Source organism: Triticum urartu, chromosome 2A (assembly GCF_056163025.1).
Source record: "Triticum urartu cultivar PI428250 chromosome 2A, HENAU_Tu73, whole genome shotgun sequence".
NCBI classification, from domain to species: Eukaryota; Viridiplantae; Streptophyta; class Magnoliopsida; order Poales; family Poaceae; genus Triticum; species Triticum urartu.
Window position 1 is genome coordinate 86,574,042 of NC_141874.1, and position 24,743 is coordinate 86,598,784.

Sequence of the window (24,743 nt, forward strand, 5' to 3'; positions counted from 1 at the left end):
AGTACAACAATCATTTGAATCGAGTGGGAGTTGATCTTCCAGATGAGATAGTGATGTTTCTCCGAAGTCATTACCACCAAGCTGCTAGAGCTTCGTGATGAACTATAATATATCAGGGACATATATGATGATCCTTGAGATATTCGCGATGTTTGACACCACAAAAGTAGAAATCAAGAAGGAGCATCAATTGTTGATGGTTGGTGAAACCACTAGTTTCAAGAAGGGCAAGGGCAAGAAGGGATACTTCATGAAACGGAAAATCAGTTGCTGCTCTAGTGAAGAAACCCAAGGTTGAACCCAAACCCGAGACTAAGTGCTTCTGTAATAAGAGGAACAGCCACTGGAGCAGAATTACCCTAGATACTTGGTAGATGAGAAGGCTGGCAAGGTCGATAGAAGTATATTGGATATACATTGTGTTAATGTGTACTTTACTAGTACTCCTAGTAGCACCATGGTATTAGATACTAGTTCGGTTGCTAAGTGTTAGTAAACTCGAAATAAAAGACTGCGGAGTAAACGGAGACTAGCTAAAGGTGAGCTGGCGATATGTGTTGGAAGTTTTTCCAAGCTTGATGTGATCAAGCATCGCACGCTCCCTCTACCATCGAGATTGGTGTTTGCATTGAGCATAGACATGATTGGATTATGTCTATCGCAATACGGTTATTCATTTAAGGAGAATAATGGTTACTCTGTTTATTTTAATAATACCTTCAATGGTCTTGCAAATAAATGGTTTATTGAATCTCGATCGTAATGATACACATGTTCATGCCAAAAGATATAAGATAGTAATGAGAGTACCACCTACTTGTGGCACTGCCACGTAAGTCATATCGGTATAAAACGCATGAAGAAGCTCCATGTTGATGGATCTTTGGGCTCACTCGTTTTTTTAAAAGTTTGAGACATGCGAACCATGTCTATTGGTGTATATGCATGAAGAAACTCCATGCAAATGGACCGTTTGGACTCACTTGATTTTGAATCACTTGAGACATGCAAATCATACCACATGGGCAAGATGACTGAAAGCCTCGTTTTCAGTAAAATGGAACCAGAAAGCAACTTGTTGGAAGTAATACATTTTGATGTGTGCAGTCCAATGAGTGCTGAGGCATGTAGTGGATATCATTATGTTCTTACTTCATAGATGATTTGAGTAGATGTTGAGTATATTTACTTGATGAATCACGAGTCTGAATTATTGAAAGGTTCAAGTAATTTCAGGGTGAAGTTGAAAGATTGTCGTGACAAGGGGATAAAATATCTATGATATGATCATAGAGATGAATATCTGAATTACGAGTTTGGCACAGAATTAAGACATTGTGGAAATTGTTTCACAACTAATACAGCCTGGAACACCATAGTGTGATGGTGTGTCCGAACATCATAACTGCACCCTATTGGATATGATGCATACCATGATGTCTCTTATTGAATTACCACGATAGTTTATGGGTTAGGCATTAGAGACAACCACATTCACTTTAAATAGGGCACCACGTAATTCCGATGAGATGACACCGTATGAACTATGGTTTAGAGAAACCTAAGCTGTCATTTCTTAAAAGTTTGGGGTTGCGACGCTTATGTGAAAAAGTTTCAGGCTGATAAGCTCGAACCCAAAGCGGATAAATGCGTCTTCATAGGACACCCAAAACAGTTGGGTATACCTCCTGTCTCAGATCCGAAAGCAATAAGGGATTGTTTCTAGAATCGGGTCCTTTCTCGAGGAAAAGTTTCTCTCGAAAGAATTGAGTGGGAGGATGGTGGAGACTTGATGAGGTTATTGAACCGTCTCTTCAACTAGTGTGTGGCAGGGCACAGGGAGTTGTTCCTGTGGCACCTACACCAATTGAAGTGGAAGCTTATGATAGTGATCATGAAACTTCAGATCAAGTCACTACCAAACCTCGTAGGATGACAAGGATGCGTACTGCTTCAGAATGGTACGTAATCCTGTCTTGGAAGTCATGTTGCTAGACAACAATGAACCTACGAGCTATGGAGAAGCGATGGTGGGCCTAGATTCCAAAATGGCATGAGGCCATATAATCCGAGAGAGGATCCATATATGAAAACAAAGTGTAGACTTTGGAAGAACTACTTGATGGTCGTAAGGTTGTTAGGTACATATGGATTTTAAAAGGAAGACGGACAATGATGGTAAGTATCACCATTAAGAAAGCTCGACTTGTCGTTAAGATGTTTTCCGACAAGTTCAAGGAGTTGACTACGATGAGACTTTCTCACTCGTAGCGATGCTAAGAGTCTATTGGAATTATATTAGCGATTACTGCATTATTTATGAAATCTTGCAGATAGGATGTCAAAAACATTGTTTCCTCGACGATTTTCTTGAGGAAAGGTTGTATGTGATTCAACCGAAAGGTTTTGTCAATCCTGAAAGATGCTAATAAGTATGCAAAGCTCCAGCAATCCTTCTAAGGACTAGAGTAAGCATCTCGGAGTTGGAATGTATGCTTTGATGAGATGATCAAAGATTTTGGGTGTATACAAAGTTTATGAGAAACTTGTATTTCCAAAGAAGTGAGTGGGAGCACAATAGAATTTCTGATGAATATATGTTGTTGACATATTGTTGATCAGAAATGACGTAGAATTTCTGGAAAGCATATAGGGTTATTTGGAAAGTGTTTTTCAATGGAAAGCCTGGATTAAGCTACTTGAACATTGAGCATCAAGATCTATAAGGATAGATCAAAACGCTTAATGGTACTTTCAAATGAGCACATACCTTGACATGATCTTGAAGGTGTTCAAGATGGATCAGTCAAAGAAGGAGTTCTTGCCTGAGTTGTCAGGTATGAAGTTAAGACTTAAAGCTCGACCACGGCAGAAGAAAGAGGAAGGACGAAGGTCGTCCCCTATGCTTTTGTCATAGGCTCCATACGGTATGCCATGCTGAGTACCACACCTGATGTGTGCCTTGCCACATATTTGGCAAGAGGGTACAAAGGTGATCTAGGAGTAGATCACCAGATAGCAGTCTAAATTATCCTTAGAGGAATAAGGATATGTTTCTCGGTTATGGAGGTGATAAAGAGTTCGACGTAAAGAGTTACGTCGATGCAAGCTTAACACCTATCCGGATAGCTCTGAGTAGAGATACCGGATACGTATAATGGAGCAACAATTTAGAATAGCTCCAAGTAGAATAGTTATTTGAAATGGCTCCAAATGTAGCGTAGTAGTTGCATCTACAAGATGACATAGAAATTTGCGAAGTACATAGGGATCTGAATGCTGCAGACCCGTTGACTGAAACCTCTCTCACAAGCATAACATGATCAAACCCAGAACTCTTTGGGTGTTAGTCACATGGGAATGTGACCTTGAGTGTTAATCACATATTGATGTGAATTGGATTATTGACTCTAGTGCAAGTGGGAGACTGTTGGAAATATGCCCTAGAGGCAATAATAAATTGGTTATTATTATATTTCCTTGTTCATGATAATCGTTTATTATCCATGCTAGAATTGTATTGATAGGAAACTCAGATACATGTGTGGATACATAGACAACACCATGTCCCTAGTAAGCCTCTAGTTGACTAGCTCGTTGATCAATAGATGGTTACGGTTTCCTGACCATGGACATTGGATGTCGTTGATAACGGGATCAAATCATTAGGAGAATGATGTGATGGACAAGACCCAATCCTAAGCATAGCACAAGATCGTGTAGTTCACATGCTAAAGCTTTTCTAATGTCAAGTATCATTTCCTTAGACCATGAGATTGTGCAACTCCCGGATACCGTAGGAGTGCTTTGGGTGTGCCAAACGTCACAACGTAACTGGGTGGCTATAAAGGTACACTACAGGTATCTCCGAAAGTGTCTGTTGGGTTGGCACGAATCGAGACTGGGATTTGTCACTCCGTGTAAACGGAGAGGTATCTCTGGGCCCACTCGGTAGGACATCATCATAATGTGCACAATGTGATCAAGGAGTTGATCACGGGATGATGTGTTATGGAACGAGTAAAGAGACTTGCCGGTAACGAGATTGAACAAGGTATCGGGATACCGATGATCGAATCTCGGGCAAGTATCGTACCGCTAGACAAAAGGAATTGCATACGGGATTGATTGAATCCTCGACATCGTGGTTCATCCGATGAGATCATCGTGGAACGTGTGGGAGCCAACATGGGTATCCAGATCCCGCTGTTGGTTATTGGCCGGAGAGTTACCTCGGTCATGTCTGCATGGTTCCCGAACCCGTAGGGTCTACACACTTAAGGTTCGATGACGCTAGGGTTATAGGGAATAGATATACGTGGTTACCGAATGTTGTTCGGAGTCCCGGATGAGATCCCGGATGTCACGAGGAGTTCCGGAATGGTCCGGAGGTAAAGATTTATATATGGGAAGTCCTGTTTTGGTCACCGGAAAAGTTTCAGGTTTTATCGGTAACGTACCCGGACCACCGGGAGGGTCCCGGGGGTCCACCAAGTGGGGCCACAAGCCCCGGAGGGCTGCATGGGCCAAATGTGGGAGGGGACCAGCCCCAGGTGGGCTGGTGCGCCCCCCCCACAAGGGCCCAAGGCGCCTAAGGGGAGGAGGGGGGCAAACTCTAAGGGCAGATGGGCCTTAGGGCCCATGCCTGGTGCGCCTCCCTCTCCCCTCCACCTGGCCGCCACCCAGATGGGATCTGGGGGCTGCCGCCACCCCTAGGGAGGGAACCCTAGGTGGGGGCGCAGCCCCTCCCCTCCCCCTATATATACTTGAGGTTTGGGCTGCCCAAGAGACGCGGAGGTGCCGTCCATTCGGCACTAGGATCTCCGGTGATTTGGATCACGACGAGTACGACTCCTTCAACCCCGTTCTCTTGAACGCTTCCGCTTAGCGATCTACAAGGGTATGTAGATGCACTATCCTTCCCCTCGTTGCTGGTTTCTCCATAGATAGATCTTGGTGACACGTAGGAAAATTTTGAATTTCTGCTACATTCCCCAACAGCAAACTGGGAGCAGAACTGTACTACTTCTTACCTGGGTCTGCGTGGAAGCTGCCAGAAGGAATGTTCTTGATTGCAGGACCATATGATGTACAAAAAATGATTTTTGATCTGAATGGCAGCAATACATGTCACCTGTACATTGTGTACAATAGAACTACGGGTTGTTTTCCCGAGGATGACATTGATTCAGAGGTTCAAATTTTACATGTTACATGCATCTAGTTTATGGCTACGTCTTTTTTGAGTTCTTCCTAATACAATTCCTATGGTTTTCTATAGGAAGTGAGAATCCAAGAAATGGAGGGTCTTGCTAGAGAGTTGGCAGAGAAAGACCAAGAACAACTTAAGTTGTATGGTTACATTGATGTTAAAGAGAAAAAGATTGAAGCACATGGGTCGTCGCCAAGCCCGACGCAATATCCAACGACGCAACGCAAGAGGTCACTGGATTTTGGCAGTGCAGAAGACAATATGGAGTAGGCTCAATTGTTTTTCAACCAGTTTAAGCTTCAAACCAGGATTATTTTGTTGCAAACAAACATTTTTTTTTCTGTTTCACACTATGTTCGCAATTATGGTACAATTTATTCATGAGACGGTTTTTTGAACAACAATGCATGTGTTCTATGATCAATCATACAGTTGTTTCTGAGTTGTTTTTGAGATGGCATTGCATCTAAAGAAGTTTCCATCTATAAAACTTGGCACGCAGTCGCATCGGAATCGCGTATCACGCGAGAGGCGTGCGTCGCACGGGAGCACGTCGCATGCGAGCTTGTTTTCGGGTAGAAATCATAACATAGTTCGGATAGATAAAGTTCACGTCCGCCACCCGCGCATGCAAACCCACGTCGCCACCATTCCCATGCATGCATGCTTCAGGCGCAGACAACGAGATGGCCCAGCGGTCCATCCAGCGACCCAGCGGGTGAGGCTGGCGTGGGACGGCCCATCCGAATTAGGCCCAAGCGAGTGTCGCGCCGGGCACATCCCAGGGGTGCAGGGAGTTTAGTCCCACCTCGCCGAGCGAGGGGAGCTAGCACCGGTTTATATAGCGGGCTGAGCTTTCCCTCTCAAGTTCCTTTCTAAAGCGGGCAGCACATTGCCTAACCGTCTCTGTCCCTGCCCTGTGGGCCTACTTGCTACCTGTTATCACAATGTGACGGGCCTCTGCATCCTGGCCCAATAAATGATTGGGTTACTAGTCATATGAAGGCCGTTGAATTGTGAACTTTAAGCGGCAAGTAGGCGGGCTTTTTTGTCATATTTCATTTTTTGCATTTGTCACCATTATTTCCATTGCAGCCAGTCCATCATGCTGCATTTTGCACTACTAGGAAAAAGGCTATAGATGGAATGGATACTAATGGCGCACCTGTCATGTGGTGCGCCACTACTATATAGCACTAGCATCACATCACAACCATAAGTGTTCTGCACCAGCATCATAACAATCACATAACTACATAACAAAAGCAAACTTGTTCAACTTAACAAAAGCAAACTTGGTCATCATTACAAAAGCAAAGTTGTTCAACATAACAAAAGCAAACTTGTTCAACCACATAACTACAAACTGAGACACATAATACAACAAACAACTCAGTATCCCCAGTAGTAGGGGTCATACCAATGATCCTCCGTCTCTTGCCATTGCTCCAAACCTTCTTTGACGGTTTCGATTTTCTTCCATGCCTCGTAGGTGACGTACGCATCTTTCGCTGCGTACTCGATGAGGTTGTTTGGCAGTGGGCTATCCCCCCATCATTTGTGGTCCAATTTCTTGTTGATCTTCCCCTTCATTTCCTTGTAGGATGGGTGGATGAGGCTGGCTGCGAACTCAGCCAAAGACTGCCACTTCTTTCCATTGTTTGGAACTCTCCATTTGCGCTGCATGTCGACGTACTTGTCGGGGTTGATCTCCAAACCAGACAACTTCAGCTTCTCCTTGTCACCTCCAATGGAGAAGCCAACAAAGGTGTACAACTTCTTCTCCTGCAGGAGCGGGCGGAGTTCCTTGGGCCTGCATCAAATTAATCTGGTGCATCAAATTCATCTACTTCAAAAACTTCAGAAACTACTAATTAGACAGAAACTTCAGAACTAGTATTGCATCTACTTCAAAACTTCAGAACTAGTATTGCATCTACTTCAGAACTTCAGAACTATTGCATTTACTTCAGGAACTTCAGAAACTACTAATTAAACAGAAACTTCAGAACTCCAGAACTAGTATTGCATCTACTTCAGAACTTCAGAACTATTGCATCTACTTCAAAAACTTCAGAAACTACTAATTAGACAGAAACTTCAGAACTTCAGAACTAGTATTGCATCTACTTCAGAACTATTGCATCTACTTCAGAAACTTCAGAAACTACTAATTAGACAGAAACTTCAGAACTTCAGAAACTTCAGAACTTTAGAACTAGTATTGCATCCACTTCAGAACTTCAGAACTATTGCATCTACTTCAGAAACTTTAGAAACTACTAATTAGACAGAAACTTCAGAACTGGATGTTTTTACCATTTGGTTGCCGCGGTGATGTGGTATACCAGGACGAGATCCTCCACGCATAACTGCAGAACTGCAACCATTTGCGGAGGTTCGTCTTCCCTGGTATACTCGACATCAACGTCGATCGACCGAGAAACCATGCCGCCGAGCCTCCTCCTCATGTCGCAGATCCTCTTGTCGGCTTCGTCTGGATTGCTGGTGCATACGACATCCAGCTTCTCCTTCAGGTGGATATCAACCACGAGCGGCACGGTGTAGTCCTGCTTCTACCCGGGGACCGGAACGTCGTCGTCGACCACCAGCGGCTCCTTGCTAGACGCCTCACCACGGTGATGCTTGGCAGACGGAGGGGAGTTGCTCCACGATGCCTCCGCCATTCTCTTGGCAGACGGAGGGGAGTTGCTCCACGATTCCTCCGCCATTGCCCTCCTGGCCAGCGATGGTGGAGGCAGAGGTGAGTTACTTGATGGTGGAGGCAGATGGAGGAAGATGGAGCGGCAATGGAATGAGGAGGGAGGCAGAGGGAGGAAGATGGAGCGGCAATGGAATAGGAGGGGAGTTACCTGCGTCATGGTCGTGGGGAGTTGCCAGTGGAGGGGAGACGTGGGGAGTTGCCTCCAAAACTCAAATGTCCTACCCTTTGGCCCTCGAAAACTCTGAAGGGGAGACGTGGGCCCTTTGGTTGAAAATTTTGGGTGATTTGGAGGTGGTGGAAAAATTCACCTTTTTTCAAAAACTGGCTTAAGTTAGACCAAATGGTCCCTCCGGAATGCGGGTATTTTTTCGACCACCTCCAAATCACCTCAATTTTGGCACAGATGATCACTTCCACAAACAAAACTAGGTTTCCAAGTTTTTGTATTTTTTTGAATTTATAATGCCCTCTAGACTGACTGCTGAAAACATCGGTCTATGCCTCAAGGGGGCATTGTAAAATAAATTTTTTCAAAATTTTCTTTCATAGACATGTTTGGCACATGTGGGTCATCATGTACAAGAAAATTTGGGTGATTTGGAGGTGATGGAAAAATTCACCTTTTTCAAAAACTGGCTTAAGTTAGACCAAATGGTCCCTCCGGAATGCGGGCATTTTTTCGACCACCTCCAAATCACCTCAATTTTGGCATAGATGATCTCTTCCACAAACAAAAGTAGGTTTCCAAGTTTTTGTATTTTTTTGAATTTTTTTTGAATTTATAATGCCCTCTAGACTGACTGCTGAAAACATCGATCTATGCCTCAAGGGGGCATTGTAAAATAAATTTGTTCAAAATTTTCTTTCATAGACATGTTTGGCACATGTGGGTCACCATGTACAAGAAAATTTGGGTGATTTGGAGGTGGTGGAAAAATTCACCTTTTTTCAAAAACTGGCTTAAGTTAGACAAAATGGTCCCTCCGAAATGCCGGCATTTTTTCGACCACCTCCAAATCACCTCAATTTTGGCACACATGATCTTTTCCACAAACAAAACTAGGTTTCCGAGTTTTTGTATTTTTTTGAATTTATAATGCCCTCTAGACTGACTGTTGAAAATATCGGTCTATGCCTCAAGGGGGCATTGTAAAATAATTTTTTTCCAAAATTTTCTTTCATAGACATGTTTGGCACATGTGGGTCACCGTACAAGATAATTTGGGACCTGCATGCAAGAGTCGGGGACCTGCATGCAAGAGTCGGGGACCTGCATGTGAATAGTGATTAATCAAGGCCTTGGCAGCTACTGGCACAGCGGCTGCCGCCCGATTTGCATGCAGCGAAGATGAACGTGCATGGAGGTTTCTCAAAGATTTCCAAGCACACCCCAGTGGGCCCCGCTTATTTAAAAAATACGTCAGTCATTATTGCTCTGTAAATGAAGAATATGCATGACAACCATAGTAAGGGTGAAGAATCATATTCATCCTACAATGAGGACCAACGCTTGCTAAAATCACCTCGATGAAGGTATTTAAGCAGGTAAAGGAGCTGCTCGAGGGGCGAGGTGGGACTATTTTTAGTTAGACGAGAACAACATGCGAGATCGTACGCGACGTGGGCCGTCCGGAGCTGCAACCTCGGATGGACCGGTGTTTGGGTCGACGTAGGAAAACGGCCTGCCATGCATGCATGGCGTCGGTAGTCTCGCCTAAACGATGGACACACACCGAGCCAGCCATGCAGACCGTGGGATCGCGCGGGAGATCCGTCTGGCGGCCATGTGTGCGTGCAGAAATACATCACAATAATTATTCTACTCGACAATAACAAGTGCTCCATGCTAGCCCTTATTCCTTTTCGAAATACATCATCATTCTTAAAGTTGGACATCAAATGATACACACAGAAAATGGAAACGAAAGATATCGAACTAATACTGTAACATGGCAGTACAACCGCACTTCACTAAATTACTGTCACGATGAAATAGAATGTAAAGACCACGTCACACAAAGCTGAATGGCACACGACGTTCTCTGGCTCATCGTCGATTCATGCTGTATGTAGATATCACAGTTCAGCCTCGAGATCCTACACAGAAGAATACAATAAATCACATGGACATCAATTATGTGTAAAACACATGCAAAAAATAAATATGAACATATTTCGTACCTCTAGCAATTTAGCATACGTCGATTGTGACCTGGTTTCTTGCAATAGCCACAGATATTCTGTGATCTTGACTTCTTTGTCTTTGCTTGTAGCCTTTTCTTCGGTGCACCTCGTCCTGGCACATGCACGGGATCCAGAACCTTATCAACTTTCTCCGAGTGCGGCATCAACGGGCCAAACCTAATGCTGTTATGCTGAGTATTAGTTGACTCCTTGCTGTCAGCTTGTTCAAAACTTGATTGCTTGCCATGATGTTGTGCTTGCAAAAGCATCTTTAGACGGTGATAGTCCTCATCAGAGTGGCATGCCTTGAAACTTGCGGTGTGACTACAATTCCGCAACTCGCGGTACCTCTGCAGGTTTACCGAATAGTCATACATCTGGTTTTTTCTGGTAGGTGCGTATGCACATTTTGCATTCATAGTCTACCTAGTGGGAACGCAACAACCTGGCAGAATTGTTTGTTTTAAAATCCCCCATATGTAAAAAATGTGGGAACATGGTGTGCCTGCGCATTCCAGCTTACGGCAAGAACAACTCACCCTGTGCAAAAGACCTCCTTGCTCTTCAATGCGCACTCCAAACTTTTTATCCATTCTTTCCTACTTGGACACAACATAAGTGGAATCTTCTGATCCATCTAGTATCTCTCTGATCTGACATTTGCTGACAACATCTATGCTCCATAAGACCATCTTAAAGACACTAGGTGTGAAAACTGTTGCAGCGTGTTTCTCAAGCGGCGAAGCATTTTCCTCTGTAAATGGAACGGACTGCAAGGCTTCGACGTCATGGAGAGCTTCGTTAATCCGTCGCGACGCAAGGCAACGCTCATAGTGCTCTAGCATTTCAAACAACGACATCTTACCCTCAAGATGCGTATGTAGCACAGAGTTCAAGCTCTCATTCCTCTGATTGCTGCTCAATCCTAGGAAACAACGCCCCTCAAGATATGGAGCACACCACAACTTTCTCATCTGATACATCTGATGCAGCCAAGACTCCTCACTGGTTTCTTTATTCCGTTGTAAGAATTGTATCCATTTTATCTCATGCTCTTCAATGGAAGAAGTATCATAACTAAAAGATCTGAATTCCTCCTTTACATCGTCATCATGCAGATGGCGTACAATGTTCTGCTGAATGTGCCATATACATAGTCTATGGTTTGAGTCTGGCCAGACCACCCTTATTGCTCTCTGCATTGCAAGGTCCCCATCTGTGATCACAGATATCAGATGTTTCTGTGCCATGCAATCAGAAAAGGTCCGCAACATCCACTCGTATGCCTGGCTTGTTTCATGAGAAATTATACCACAGCCAAAAATAACAGTGTTGCGGTGGTGATTCAACCCGACAAACGGCACGAATGGCAGATTGTATTTGTTGGTTCTGTATGTGCTATCGAAAACAATGACGTCTCCGAAAGCCTCGTAGTCAAGTCGCGACTGACTATCAGCCCAGAACAGTCCCTTCAGATGGCCATGCTCGTCTACCAAGTACTTGAAGAAAAAAAATCCACATCTCGCTCTCGCCTCGCCATCATGTGCATGATCACCGTATTAGCATCACTGACACTGATTGTCTCCTGCTTATTAGCATGGCAGAAATTATAAACGTCCCTCTTTATGCATCCAACCTTATCAAATCCACCGTATTGAAAGCACAAAATATCCATAATACGGTATTTGCGGATCCCACATTTTTCCATGTCCGCAATGTCCGCTTTCTGCTCATTGCTAATTCGTCTGTGCGAACGCAGCAGACAAGAAAGATCCCGTGGGGCTAGAGGATGGCTGTGCTCATCGATGAAATCCTTGACAAACCACCGACCGGTTTCCTCCTGTCTCGTAATGACCAATTTAGCATTACACCCAACACGAGTTAAACTTTGTGGCCTCCTCTTTCTATCTTCCATCTTTCTTTTCATGTGCTTCTCTTCGCGAAACCCTTGACGACTACACACAATTTTCCTTAAAATTATGTACTTGTTGGATCCATCCCACTCAACGTAGCTTTTCCTCACACTAAAACCTTTTTCAAGAGCATATTTGTTGTAGAATTCATAGCCTTCAGCCTCACTATCAAACATCTTGCTGACAACATTTACATACTCGAACATACTCTCATCACTTGCATACGCCATGTCTTCCTGCATATGACATGTGAGGGAAACCAATCATCAACATCTTTCTGTTTATCAATGTTGCAGGTGTAAAATAGCTCATAGGCAAAGACAAGTGCATGAAAAAGACTTTGCTCGTTTGACATGTGAGGGAAACCAATCATCAACGTCCAACAAGTAGTATCTCATCTTCCTTTAAACTATATTTCATGCACTATGCAAACCTAAAGTGATGATGACTTTAATAAACTAAATTAAGTGAACTATGGAACCAGTATCTCATCTTCCTTTAGTATATCTCATCTCAAACGTCAAGTAAGTCACTTTTTTTCTGCGGTACCAAAGGAAGTAAGCAATGCCCTCAACATCTTACTTAAACAAACATGATGCGATTAGCTCAAGAGAAACTATGCCACGATGAAGCTTTCCATTCGTTGTTCTAGTCCATACCCGGATCTTGTGGGGTTGAGGTTGTACTACATGCACGGTGGAGGGGCGCAACGGCCAAGAGAACGAGCAGAACGCCAAGCCGAATTCATACCTTAAGGATGGTACGCGCGAAGAGATGGGATCGCCCGCCGCGGTCGCCGTCGATTCAGCCGGCGCAGATCCGGCCTTCTTCTTCTTCGGTGACGGCGTGGGGGGCTGGGGTTGGTTGGGTGGAGGACGAGGACGATGAATTTATTCCTCTCGCCGGGCAGGTCGAGGACGGAGAAGGTCAGGAGCGGCGAGCGGCGACGAATAGATCGGAGGAGGATTCTGAACTAGATCGAGTAGACATGGATCTGGTCCTCAGGTGATCGGTTCAAGAAAAGATATTTCCCCCTGGACCATTATGCCCTTATCGCAATTAACATATTAAATCTAATCAATTAAAATTCCCCGCAAGATCTGACAGGCTAATAAAAATCAGACGTGATCAGACATGTAAGTGCTGCTAAGTACTCCGAGTACTAATCCAATCACCGTAAAACAACTCTATTGGCTTTGCTATATGTCTGAACAGCAGGTCATCAATCATGCACAAGAAGATTGTAGGTTTCATGGGATACAAAATTGAAGGAAAAAGAGTGTTGCGGAAATATCTATGAAAAATTATCTATGCATGAATTATCTTGAGCGTATTTTCAAGTTTCAATTGCATAGCATTCCTTGCCAGTCTACTTCATGCATGTGTTGGGGACAGAGCTCGACGAACATAACGAGGCAATAAACAATAGTGAACAGTGTGCATAGGAGACAACATTTCATTGCCCAATGCAACATGACTATTTTATTAGCTATGGTATAGCATCAAATATGATCATATTTAGCACATGCATGGCTTCTAACCCTCTAAGGGCATCTTCAATGGTTGTAAGATAGTTGTTGGTAGATTTTGCCATATAGGATCTTTAATGATGTGTCATATAATAAATGAGGGAAGAGAGAAAGGCTGTATGTACATGAACCAACACCCTTTGCACAAACTCCAATGTAGAATGAGAGAGCACCTTATTTATTGTCTCACATCCTATTGGGCAAACTACATATAATCCATTGGAGTTGTTGTATGTTAAGGTATTGATTGATGACATGACATATTTTACCAACAAGCTAACATACAATCTGTTGGAGATGCCCTAAATTGTTCCCGCCATCAAACTAAAGTGTTCCTGCCATGCAATAGTTTACTCACCATGCACATATCTCCATACCCGGTGTCTTGAGATGAACGGTTCTGAGCATGGGTTCGGGTGGACCATGGTCCCAAGCAATATTTTCGGACCTAGACGGCAGCCATGACAGGATGCCGAAGATGACATCGGAAGGGAGGTAAGGCGGCGGCGGCGACTCGGTGGTGAGAATCCGCTTTGCCGTCCGCGGCCGAGGAGGAGATGCCGGGACATCGTCGGCAGATCGTTTGATCGCCATGGTTGAATTGATGTGCCTTATTTATAAAGGCTTTGAGGCGCAAAGACGAGCTATATATGGTTCCGGACGATCGGCGCTCAAACATGCCTGAGGTAGGTTCTGGTGGGTTATATATATGGACCGGGATTTTGGAATTCTAGCGTGAGACGGTTTGGATTCCGATTCGGCGAACTCAGGCACAGCCCCGCAGGCATCTGAATCCGCATCGTCTTCTTTCCACCCGCTATAATTTGCGTTCTCTAAATCTGGGGTATGCCGCGACCACAAATTACAGACAGTACGTATTCATAACTCTGCGCCGAGCGCTGATTAAAAGCATTCATATTCATATATCGACATATATAGGGAGCGAGATGGCTCGCGGGCACATACATACGGAACAGACGACACGCGTATAGTACGAAATAAGCATACCTAGGAACGTACTCCGTATATGTTACTTTCACTTGCTGAAATCGATGGTGCCCGTGGAGAGCACGTTATCCCCGGTGGTGGGGTGCGCCGCCGGCACGTCGTCCACCACGGAGCCCCCCTGCTGCCAGACGTGGGTGAACTTGCTCCCCTTCCCGGGCAGCGCGACCGTCGCGTACACGACCATCTCCTTGCCGTTCTTGGCGTACTCGGCCGCCACGTCCGACACGGGGAACGCCAGCTCGGCGCCGTCCGCGGGCGCCATGGACGGCGCGTAGCTGTCCAGCATCGTCGGGTACGCGACGAGGCTGCCGTTGGAGTGCCGGAACGCCACCACGGCCTGCGTGCCCACCATGCCCGTGCCGTTGGGGTTGAGCCCCCACGCCACCCACCCGCCGGCCTTGCTCGTCTGCGGCGCGCGGAACGCCACGGCGACCGAGTTGCCCTCGGCCGTGTAGTTGTAGTGCAGCGTGGTGCCGAGGCGCGGCAGGGCGGTGCACGACGCGTAGAGCTGGTTGCTCGAGAAGGTGTGGCTCGCGCATGACGACGACGCCTGTGCGTTGGCCGGAGAGAATGATGAGGCGGCGATGGCCGCGAGCAGGAAGAGGGAGAGAGACATGGCCGCAGTGCCAGTGGAGTGGAGAGCTGAAGCTGCCATTTCTTGGGAGAAAATGATGGAGTTGCTGTCTGTGGAGTGTGGAGTCGCACAATGAGATGGTACTGGCTAGCTAGTGCAGTGGGGTTAGAGGAAAGGAGATGGGGGTTTTAAAGGGGCTAGGGTTTGGTGGGGAAGATGAGAGTTGCTTGGAAATGTACAAGTGACACAAGTGAACCACGTCTGACATGGGATCAACTGGGTAGGCGACCTACATATTGGATCACCGGCCATTGTACTTATCGGACGGCAATACTCGTGGAACGTTAGTTGGCGTCATGCTGGAGTGGTAAGAGCATGTACAATGGTAGACGCTTATCTAGGTGCTTAAACAGAAAACAATAAATAGCAAAAGGTTTAAAAATCCCCAAGCGTTATCTGCTCCAACGCTGGAGCTAACCATGGGCGCTAAATACGTGTGAAAAACAACGCTCGTGCCTCATCTCGTGGGCTAAAAAGAGGCAAGCGCTCGCTGCCTTTCTTTGCGTCGCTGCGGCTCTGGGCACCAGGAATCGAGGACGTAACCGACGATCGGACTGGAAATTATTCCTAGCGTCCACCCTTAGCGCCTAGCGTTGAAGATGCCCTAAATAGCTCCGCGCAGCATACCGCAACCGAAATACTCTCTCCATCTGAGAATTAACAAATCCTTACTTGATTTTATAAATTTGTTTATACGTATGTAAAAATGTCCACTTTTTGTGTTGATTAGTTCAGTTAGTGTGAAAGTATATAGTACTATTGTGTGGACCCAGAAATAACTAAATCTCGGTTAAATAGATCTAAGAAAATGTTTGCCGTATTGTAACAATATGTTCATCTTGTGCAACAATATGCAAGGGTCTGTTCAAAAAAAATTATAAAACCTTGCACGGGTTTTACGTCGGATCGACTGAGGAGAATATCAAATGTTTGTTGGAAATTACGCATCCGTAGTTGTTGTATATCTACCGCTCAGTGCCCTTGTAAAATATTTTGAAAATAGTTAAATGATTTTATTATATGTTTTTGGAAACATATCTAAGCATTTTGAGAATAGTTAATCGATATTGTCGTAGTATTTTGCTGAATTCTATAGTATTATTTAATATATGTATGGATGATAATTTCTTACTCCCTCTATTTAGATATATTATAACCGAGCATCTTACCAGCCCTCCTAGGCTATCAGTGTTTGCAGTCGTTGGATCGTTATTTTTGGATGTTTCAACCGTCCGATTCGCTGTGAACCAAACCATCGAGCGCTAATCCACAGGGCCGCGAAACTGGGCCTAATGGGCTTTAATCCAGCGTAGGGCGAAGTACAGACACAGCGACGGTTCAGCAACAACCTGATTCACCTCTTCTGCTTCTTCAACCTTGGCACGCCCATGATCTCGCGATTAGGGTTTTGTTTGCCGCCGCCACTCCTCTCCTCATGCGTCGTCGACAGCTGCAGCCACCCCACCGCCTCCTTCCCTCTCCTGGTCCCTTTCCAAGTTTGTCCGCGTCGCCTCCCATCCTCCTTGCTGCGTTCGTCCATCATCTTCTCTCCTCCTTGTCCCGTGGTTCACACTTCTCTTGACTTCACAACGGCGAAACCCTTCTCATCTCATGGGTGCACGAGGAAACTGTGACGAGCACTCCCCGTCTGTCTTGGTGGCGTGAGGGATCTCCTCTTGCGTCGTCTCACGACGGCCGTCGAGCAGGTATAAACATCAGTTTCTACATTTTAGATAGGCCAGCGAGGTAAATTTTCACCATGGAGAAGACTGAATCATGGTTTCTCTTTGTTGTGCACTATCCTTCAGTGCAGTCCAAAATATTTCACCTGACAAGCAGAATTGAGGGAACTAGAATGGGGCAAGGACCTTTACGCATCGGCTAACACAACAACAGTGCCCAGTGACATTCACTTGACCTTCGATTCCAACCTTAAAGTCCAAGGTCCTGCTTTCGCAGTATTTTGCGTTGCCTTTTATACATTACCAACAATGTGCTTTCTTTCTGGCTGCATAACAACACTTTGTGGTCTGGACTCTGAAATATGCCTGCAACAATCGAGTCAAAATGAATATTTACTGAAGTTTGCAGCATTTATGTAAACTGCAGTTTTTGGTCTGTCATACCACCATTGTTTTCAGATGTATGAATTAACGCCTATTTTCTTTCTCCCATTTACAGCGCAAAGAAGTTGGAAATTTCTGTAGTCCCCAAGTAAATCATTGATTGATTATATATTGCTCTTTGGTTTAGAAAAATTAAAACATACTCCCTCTTTGTGCTATATATACTGCTCAATATCCGTTGCTATCAATAATAGAATTGATAGTGTGTGTGATTTCCCTCTTTGTGCACAAATACTTAACTTGCATTTTGATATTGGCCACCCTTTGGTTACTACATACTTATCCAGATGACTGTAGCAAGTCTTTTTTTGGTGGAACTATAGGAAGTCTCTGTTTCATAGCATTCTATCATTGCTTTCCTTTCCTCTAGAACAAGAACACAAAGTATTTTATGAGATCTTTGGCTCTTCCTACATGAAATTTGCCATGTAACTATGGTTCCTGAAAGTACAACATAAATTTGTTTATCTAGACTCGTATGATTTATTACTTGGACAAATAGCGTAAGCATATTGGCCTATGGCAATGTTGCTGCAGATTCCAGTGTTCGCATTTGCCACCTTGATTTCCCTTTTAGATGGTTTTAATAAGACCATCACATGGGTTAATTGGTCAGGAGGGGCCGACATCCTGCAAGATATGGTACTGTAAAATGAATGTCGAATTTGTCCAGCTAATCAGGTGAGTGTAGTACAGTACCCTCGTCTGTTCATATCTTTTTTTTTCTGTTGCGATGGTTGAACTCCTAATTATGTTGCTTAGTTGTAGTAGATTGCCATACTGCCCATACATGTGTTGTATCTAGAGCTTCAGAAACCTATGATGATACAGGTTGCTTGAATGGTCAACTCCATTGCTAGCTATCTTTTAATCTTACGATGCTTCTTGCATTATCTACTTCAGTGAGAAATTGTTATATGCAAAGAAACAAGCTTGAAGTTAATTTGGAACAGACATAAATACATTCAGTCCAATAGTCAATTAGTATAACACCGGCAACATTTGACTTGCTACTTTTGATTTTCGAGTCATCCATTAATCCTATGTGCTGACCCAGTGCAATTGCTTCTTAGGATCGGATTGCATTTTGCCTATCATGCTATCAATTGTTTCAGATATTGTCTCTAGATCTGTGCTTCATCTTCTTACGGCATGAGACGTCTTCCCATATTTGTCTGAATGAACTAAGTTACACCAAAGATATCTTATGACGATCCATCTTAATCAGTGCTATGACTATCGCCCTCTATCTTGCTGGCTATTTCTGATTTGACTTTAATGGCCTCAGTGATCCAAAACCCTTAGGTGATTCTTCCATGTTTGATATTATTTACGGAGTAGGAAATTTTGATACAAATAAGCGTATTTATTTAGTACATGCATGTGTAACCAGTTTCCTGTCGTTTTATACTCACATCACCTGTCAAAGGTGAAAAAAAAATATCTTTCTTTAGTTCTTCACCGACAGTCCATGGTTCTCGGGAGTCTGTACTGAAACGCCTTACAAAGAAGATAAGAAAAGCTTACACAACTAATCTGTAGTATTTAGCTTTTCCTTTTATCATTGTGTATTTGTAGATGATCTTTTTACAGCATTGTGCGCTAGATGATGATTATGAACATTTTCAGTACCAGCTATGCTGATGAGTTGAAGGTTGTACTCGTAGTAGCAGCATGATGATCCTTTTTCCCACCCGAACAGATATAATACCATATTATTTACTACTGTATTGGGTGTCTTGTTTCAAAAAAAAATGAAACACTTTCGTGAAATAACTCATTCGAGTTTATTTATCATAAATTCAAGATAGACGGGCACAGCAACGCGCGTCATCAATGATCTAGTTCCATATTATAGTGCGTGAATGTAGTGCGCATAAGGGCCGATAGCCATGCATGCACAGGCAAGGGGCAATTGTCATGTCTTGGTATAGGGGCTATAAACACAGGTTGGGGTCTATAGATGTGCAGAGTGTGCGGCCCGCGTAGGGCCCGTAAATTTTGGGGTCCCAAATTTTTATATAGACCTATGTATATTTCTAGGCGCTGGGTCATGCATGTCCTCCTGGGCGCTGAGTCGAGTGTCCTAGCTTCCCAGGCCGCCTGCTCGATGCGTTGGACATTTGACGATCGCTGGCTTTCTGGCAACCGTGTGGACGCCTCGATCAAAAACCATGTGGCCGCGTCGAAATGAGATATCGATCGCTTCCAGAGGCAGGCAAGACGGCGCGTCCAGAGCTGGCGACTGGCGACACAGTAACATGCGGGGCAACAAGCATGCCGCTTCTGATTAACTTCGTCTGACCAACATGTTCCTCTCGCCAAAACAGATACTCGGCTACCTCTGGCTTGTCCTCCTAATTAACTTTGGCTCGTACAGTCCTACTCCTAATTCCTAAATTCTAATTCACTTTTGGTAGGGATCGTTACCTTGTTAGAGAACGGTTCTTGCCTCTTTGATTAAAGATCATAGTATAGCAGTTTAATCGGACAGGACACGAAACTAGGGTATGAATTTTTTATGTATCCAAGTGTTATGTAAGATATTATACCATATACATTTTAATTACTTATTGGTTCATTTTTCTAGTGAGATAGGGTCTCATCTTTTAGTTTCGCACAGGGCCTTGTAAGATATTTATATCATATACATTTTAATTGCTTGTTAGTTTATTTTTCTAGTGAGATAAGGTCTCATTTTTTTAGTTTGGCACATGGCCTTGGATTTTACCGGCCCGGCCTTGACAAACAAGACGCACTATAAAAGGGAATGAGGGAGTATTTTCTTCTCCCAAGCACAAAGTGTGATGCGCCATCTCGCCCAACATTTGTGTGTCATTTGAGAGTTATTTACGCAAAACCACCACATTTGGAGCTAGGGTAACTACTTAGTACTATATTTGTGTCAGGGCACAAAAAACCATCAACTTTGTGCCTAATCGGTAACGCAGAGCACTGATTGTCCGATTTGCTCGTGAAAACAGGAAAACTGACAGTTTGGCCCCACCTGTCGGGCTGATGTGGCGAAGACCAAAAACTTTGACCAGCTGACGTGGCCAAAAAAACGTGGGTCCTACCTGTCAATGACTGTAACGCCATCTTCTTCACATCTCTTTCTAAGGGGCATTCCGTCGAGCAGGTTCTGGGCGGCCGAAGTATGTTTGCTGCGTCGTGCCTCCGGTGATCACCGTGAAGGCCACTATAGAGAGGAGACGCTCGGAGCTGCCTGTGTGTGTTTTGCCTCCACGGGAGCCGTCGCTTCGACAGCTGAACCGGCCGCCATGCCCAGCGCGAGGAGCCATGGGAGCCGTCGCGTCGCACAGCCCGGCGAGCCGCCATGTCCAGCGCAACGAGCTACGCCACCAACACGACAACTGCAGGCTGGCAGAGGTCTGGCAGCAAGGAGCAGACATGCTCACAAACACCAAACACGCACACACACACATCGAGCTAGAGCACGCGCACACACAATCACACAGAGAACTCACGTTGGCCGTCCAAATTGACGCTCGCTGACCATCGTAATCATGGTTAGACATCCAAATCAAGGGCCAGTGCACTCCCATGGCTAAAGGCCTTGTCCGCCCCGCCCAATTTCACCCGCTTGTCAGCGCGGCCGGAGACCTGCGGAAGATGCGCCGTCGCTCGGCTCGCGAAGATCAGCGGGCCCGGATTCCTACGCGTCTGCTGCTCCCATGGCTGGAGAGGCAGCAACCACTTGCCCGTGGCTCTCATGACCGGCTCTCTGGTGCGCCGCCGCTCGCCGCCACGCGGCCTTGCTAGTGCGGACAACGCCGGGATGTCAAGCGGTCGTGGAGCCGGCGAGATGGCATACACTAGTGAAGCCGTGTTGCAGAGGAAGGATGGGGGATGTGGGTCGACTTGGGAGGCAGCAATGGTCGAGACCGCCGGAATTCCTACCGTCGGGAGAGAAAGAGACGAGGAGGAAGAAGAAGAAAATAGGGGGAAAATGACGGGAAGCTGACAGGTGGGACCCTAGTCCACATCAGCATATTGTCCACGTAGGTACGCCAAGTCAGCCCGACAGGTGGGGCCAAACAGTCAGTTTTCCTGTTTACGCGAGCAAATCGGACAATCAATGCTCCGGGTTACCAATTAGGCACAGAGTTGGTGGTTTTTTGTGCCCTGACACAAATGTGGTACCAAGTAGTTACCCTAGCCCTAAGTCTGGTGGTTTTGCGTAAATAATTCGTCATTTGACCTAGTGTGAGAGTTTGGAGCATAGGGTTTGAGAGGCGGTTTGACATGTCTAGTTTTTCTATTTGAGTGAAATTTCACATATTTTTTCCGCAAAATAGCAGTTTCACATGTTTAGTGCGAAACAAGGCCGTCCTTGGACCTGTGCAGGATATGCGACCGCGCAGGGCCGCAAACTCCAAGAGTCTAGATTGAATCCCATCCACCACTTAATCCCTCCTTGTATTAGATGATGTAATAGCTACAGGGTTTGATAACTCAACCATTAAGAAGGTAACAAAAAAAATCAACAGATGCTACTTCCACATGACAATTCTTTTGCCCCCGTAGATTGGGGTGGATCGGCGTTGTTTGGGCTGAGATTTTAGAGCGATGCTACACTTACGCGCAGGTTTTGACGGAAATAAAGGTTACGGACAGACGTGGCCTAACTAGATCGGGGAAAGGAGGGCCACATTCCTGAAATTCAGGCGGCAGGGATGGATTAGAGGCCGCCACATCAATCCGTAGGGCAGCTTCCATGACAATCATCTGTAAGTGGAGCAATTTCGGAGATTTTATCTCCCCTGACCCAAACCAAACGCTCGTTAAAGCATTTCCCGGGAATGGTTTCCAACTGGGCCAATCTACATGGATCGGGACCAAATTACGGCCGATCCTGTCTTCCAAATAAGGGAAAATAATCCTATGCGACCCGGGTCGTACACTTCTATCGTGAGACCCTGTTCACCGATGGACACTTGGCAAACACGAATCTCAATGCAACCAGCCAATTAATCTCAAAGCGCTAGTCCCCATTTACCAAATCTCAATCCCCTTTCCTCTTCGGCGTTCATGCTCGTTCCTCGCCGCTGCTCTCCCCGTCGAAAGCTTGTCGGCGCTGACGGAAGTATAACTCCAAGTACAGAGCATGTATGCTGCTTGTTGCATCTTGACTGAAGTATAACTCCAAGTACAGAGCATGTATGCTGGTTGCAACGCGAGCTCTCATCTGCTGGTTACAACACAGAAGTAGCTGGGGCAGTGCCGTGAGTTGGGTCACCGACGGGAGGAAACGCGCCGGGCTGAGTGTTGTGCTTGGTGTCTACGAGCTCACTGGCAGCGACGTGACGCGTAGCCGGGAGTATCACAACGGCTGCTAGAATTTGGGAGGGTTCTGGAGATTGAAACTGATTTGCAAACGGGTAAGTGAGGAAAGAGAAGGCTGCTGAACCCCCCCCCCCCCCCCCCCCCCCCCCCTCCTCCAGCCGCTCCCGCAAGCATCCTCGGGGGAACCCTAGCGCGCCGCCACTCGTCCCCCCCGTCGGCCTCTCCCCCTCCCGCCGCCGCCGCGAGGCGCCGCCGGGCAAAGCCCGGCCGGCGTGGGTGGCAGAGGGGATCTCACCACCTTCCTCGCGGTCAGCTGCTGGCGCGGGACGACGCAGCCGCGGGAGGGCGTTGGGCTGTGCGGGGCCCGGCGGCGCGGCGGCCCTGCTTGGCGGCGGTGCAGCAGCGACCTGGGGTCCTCTCGGCGTGCGGCGGCTGCGGTGTTCTTCCTCTGGTGGTGACGCGCAGGACGGCCCCGGCCAGATCTGGCTGATTTGGCTCCGGCGGCCCGTCGTGCGCTGGGGGCTGCGGGCTGCCTGGGCCACGGGCGTCTGGTTCTGCCATGGCCACGGCTGGTGGAGCAGGAGGCGTGGCGGCGGCGGTGAATGGTGCGCATCTAGGCGGGCGGGTGGCGGCTCGGTTGCTTGCCCTGTGATGGCGCGGGCCGTGTGTGGCTTGGGCCGCGGGCGGCTGGCGTTGCCGTGCTTAGGGGTGGCAATGCTGGTGGCGTGGTTGCGGTGGTGGCGGTGCGTACGCGTCCTGGGGTCCGGCCGGGCCTTTGTCCTGGACAGGGTGACGGCGTGTGGCGCGGGCGGACAGTCCGTGGGCCCTTCCTTGGCTGCAGTGGCGGCGATCCTTTCCCCTATCTTCGTCGGATGGGCAGCCGTCGGTGGCCTCTCGCCGGTCTGTGCCAGGGGCAGGGGTGAGGCGAAGCTGGGTGCTTCGGGTGGGAAGGCCAGTAGGAGGGATTGGGGCTTGAAGTGGTGCCCCCGTCTTCGGCACAAGCGTGTGCCGCTCCTCCCTTCCCGCTTCCTCACCCCGGCGCTTGTTGGTCGCTGACTCGGTGTTGCCTGAGGCGGGATGGTTTGTTGCTTCCGGCGGTGGTTGGGGTTTGTGTTGTCCAAAGCTTGCTCCTTTGATGTTCTCGGGGCTGTCTGGATGCAAGGCGGCGACCCTGGTGGTGGGAGGCATGCTGATCTTGGGCAGATTGCGCGGCTCGGGTGCGGGCGGGCAGTCATGGCCGCTCGGGTGGCATGGTTGCGGAAGGTTGGCGGAGCTGGGATGCGTTGGAGGGATCGGTGCACCAGGGTACATCACCTGCCTAATCCCAACCGACGGTGGCGGCGTCCGTGGACGTCGTTTCCTCCTTGCAGGCTCCGTCGTGGTGCTCCCACTCCCTTCAGATTTCTCCGGGTGAAAATTTGATCTGCGTGATCGGACGGTGACGGCTATGGTCGTGCCCTTCTTGAAGGCATCGTTTTGGAGTTCTCGCTCCGCCGTTGGCCTCTCACCTCTCCTAGGTATCGCTCTCGGTGATCTCCGTCGGCTCAAGGCGGTGCTCCTTTGCTTATCCTTTGTGTGCTTTGTAGTCGTGGGAGCGGTGTGTTGGTGCCCGACACCCTTGTATCTCGTCCTGGGTGTGTGTTGTGTGCGGTGTTGGTTGGTTTGTGTTTGTATCGTTCTCTCGAATGTACTGTGATATTGCTTTATATATAAAGCGGAGGAAAACCCTTTTTCGTAAAGAGAAGGTTGCTGTTTTGAGATTGGTGTCGCCACGCGTCGCACACGAGAGGAGGTCTCACCATCGACTTCGTATGACCCAGGTCGCATAGGATTATTTTCCCAAATAAGGCATCCATCTGGCGATTGTACGGTACTGTTCATTTGTAAGAAATTCTTCTGGCTCTGATATTCACATCACCTTCCATGTAGGTCCTTGCTTCACCACAAACACATTATCCAAACATCCACTCACCACGTCGCGTATAATGGGGAGTAGGTGAGACCCTGGAGCATCTGCTACTGCAATGACCCACACTATGTAATGTGGAGGCATGATTGGGACATTCATACGGCTGTTACAGCCCCAACTCCAGTTGCTACACATG

The 24,743-nt window shown here is 46.7% G+C and overlaps 2 protein-coding genes and 1 pseudogene across 2 annotated transcripts; all 3 read right to left on the reverse strand.

Annotated features, from left to right (window-relative positions):
• Positions 1-6,766: 6,766 nt before the first annotated feature.
• LOC147983967 (uncharacterized) lies at positions 6,767-7,683 on the reverse strand. The gene is made up of 2 exons (XM_087540929.1): positions 7,532-7,683; positions 6,767-7,025 (listed from the first exon to the last, which is right to left on the reverse strand). The coding sequence occupies exons 1-2, from the start codon at positions 7,681-7,683 to the stop codon at positions 6,767-6,769; spliced, it is 411 nt and encodes a 136-aa protein (XP_087397055.1).
• Positions 7,684-10,013: 2,330 nt separating this feature from the next.
• Positions 10,014-12,304, reverse strand: LOC147983968 (protein FAR1-RELATED SEQUENCE 5-like; annotated as a pseudogene).
• A 2,135-nt stretch (positions 12,305-14,439) lies between these two features.
• LOC125541082 (cytochrome b561 and DOMON domain-containing protein At5g47530-like) lies at positions 14,440-15,319 on the reverse strand. Its single transcript, XM_048704567.2, has one exon. The coding sequence runs from the start codon at positions 15,224-15,226 to the stop codon at positions 14,600-14,602; it is 627 nt and encodes a 208-aa protein (XP_048560524.1). The 5' UTR covers positions 15,227-15,319; the 3' UTR covers positions 14,440-14,599.
• Between the last annotated feature and the right edge of the window lie 9,424 nt (positions 15,320-24,743).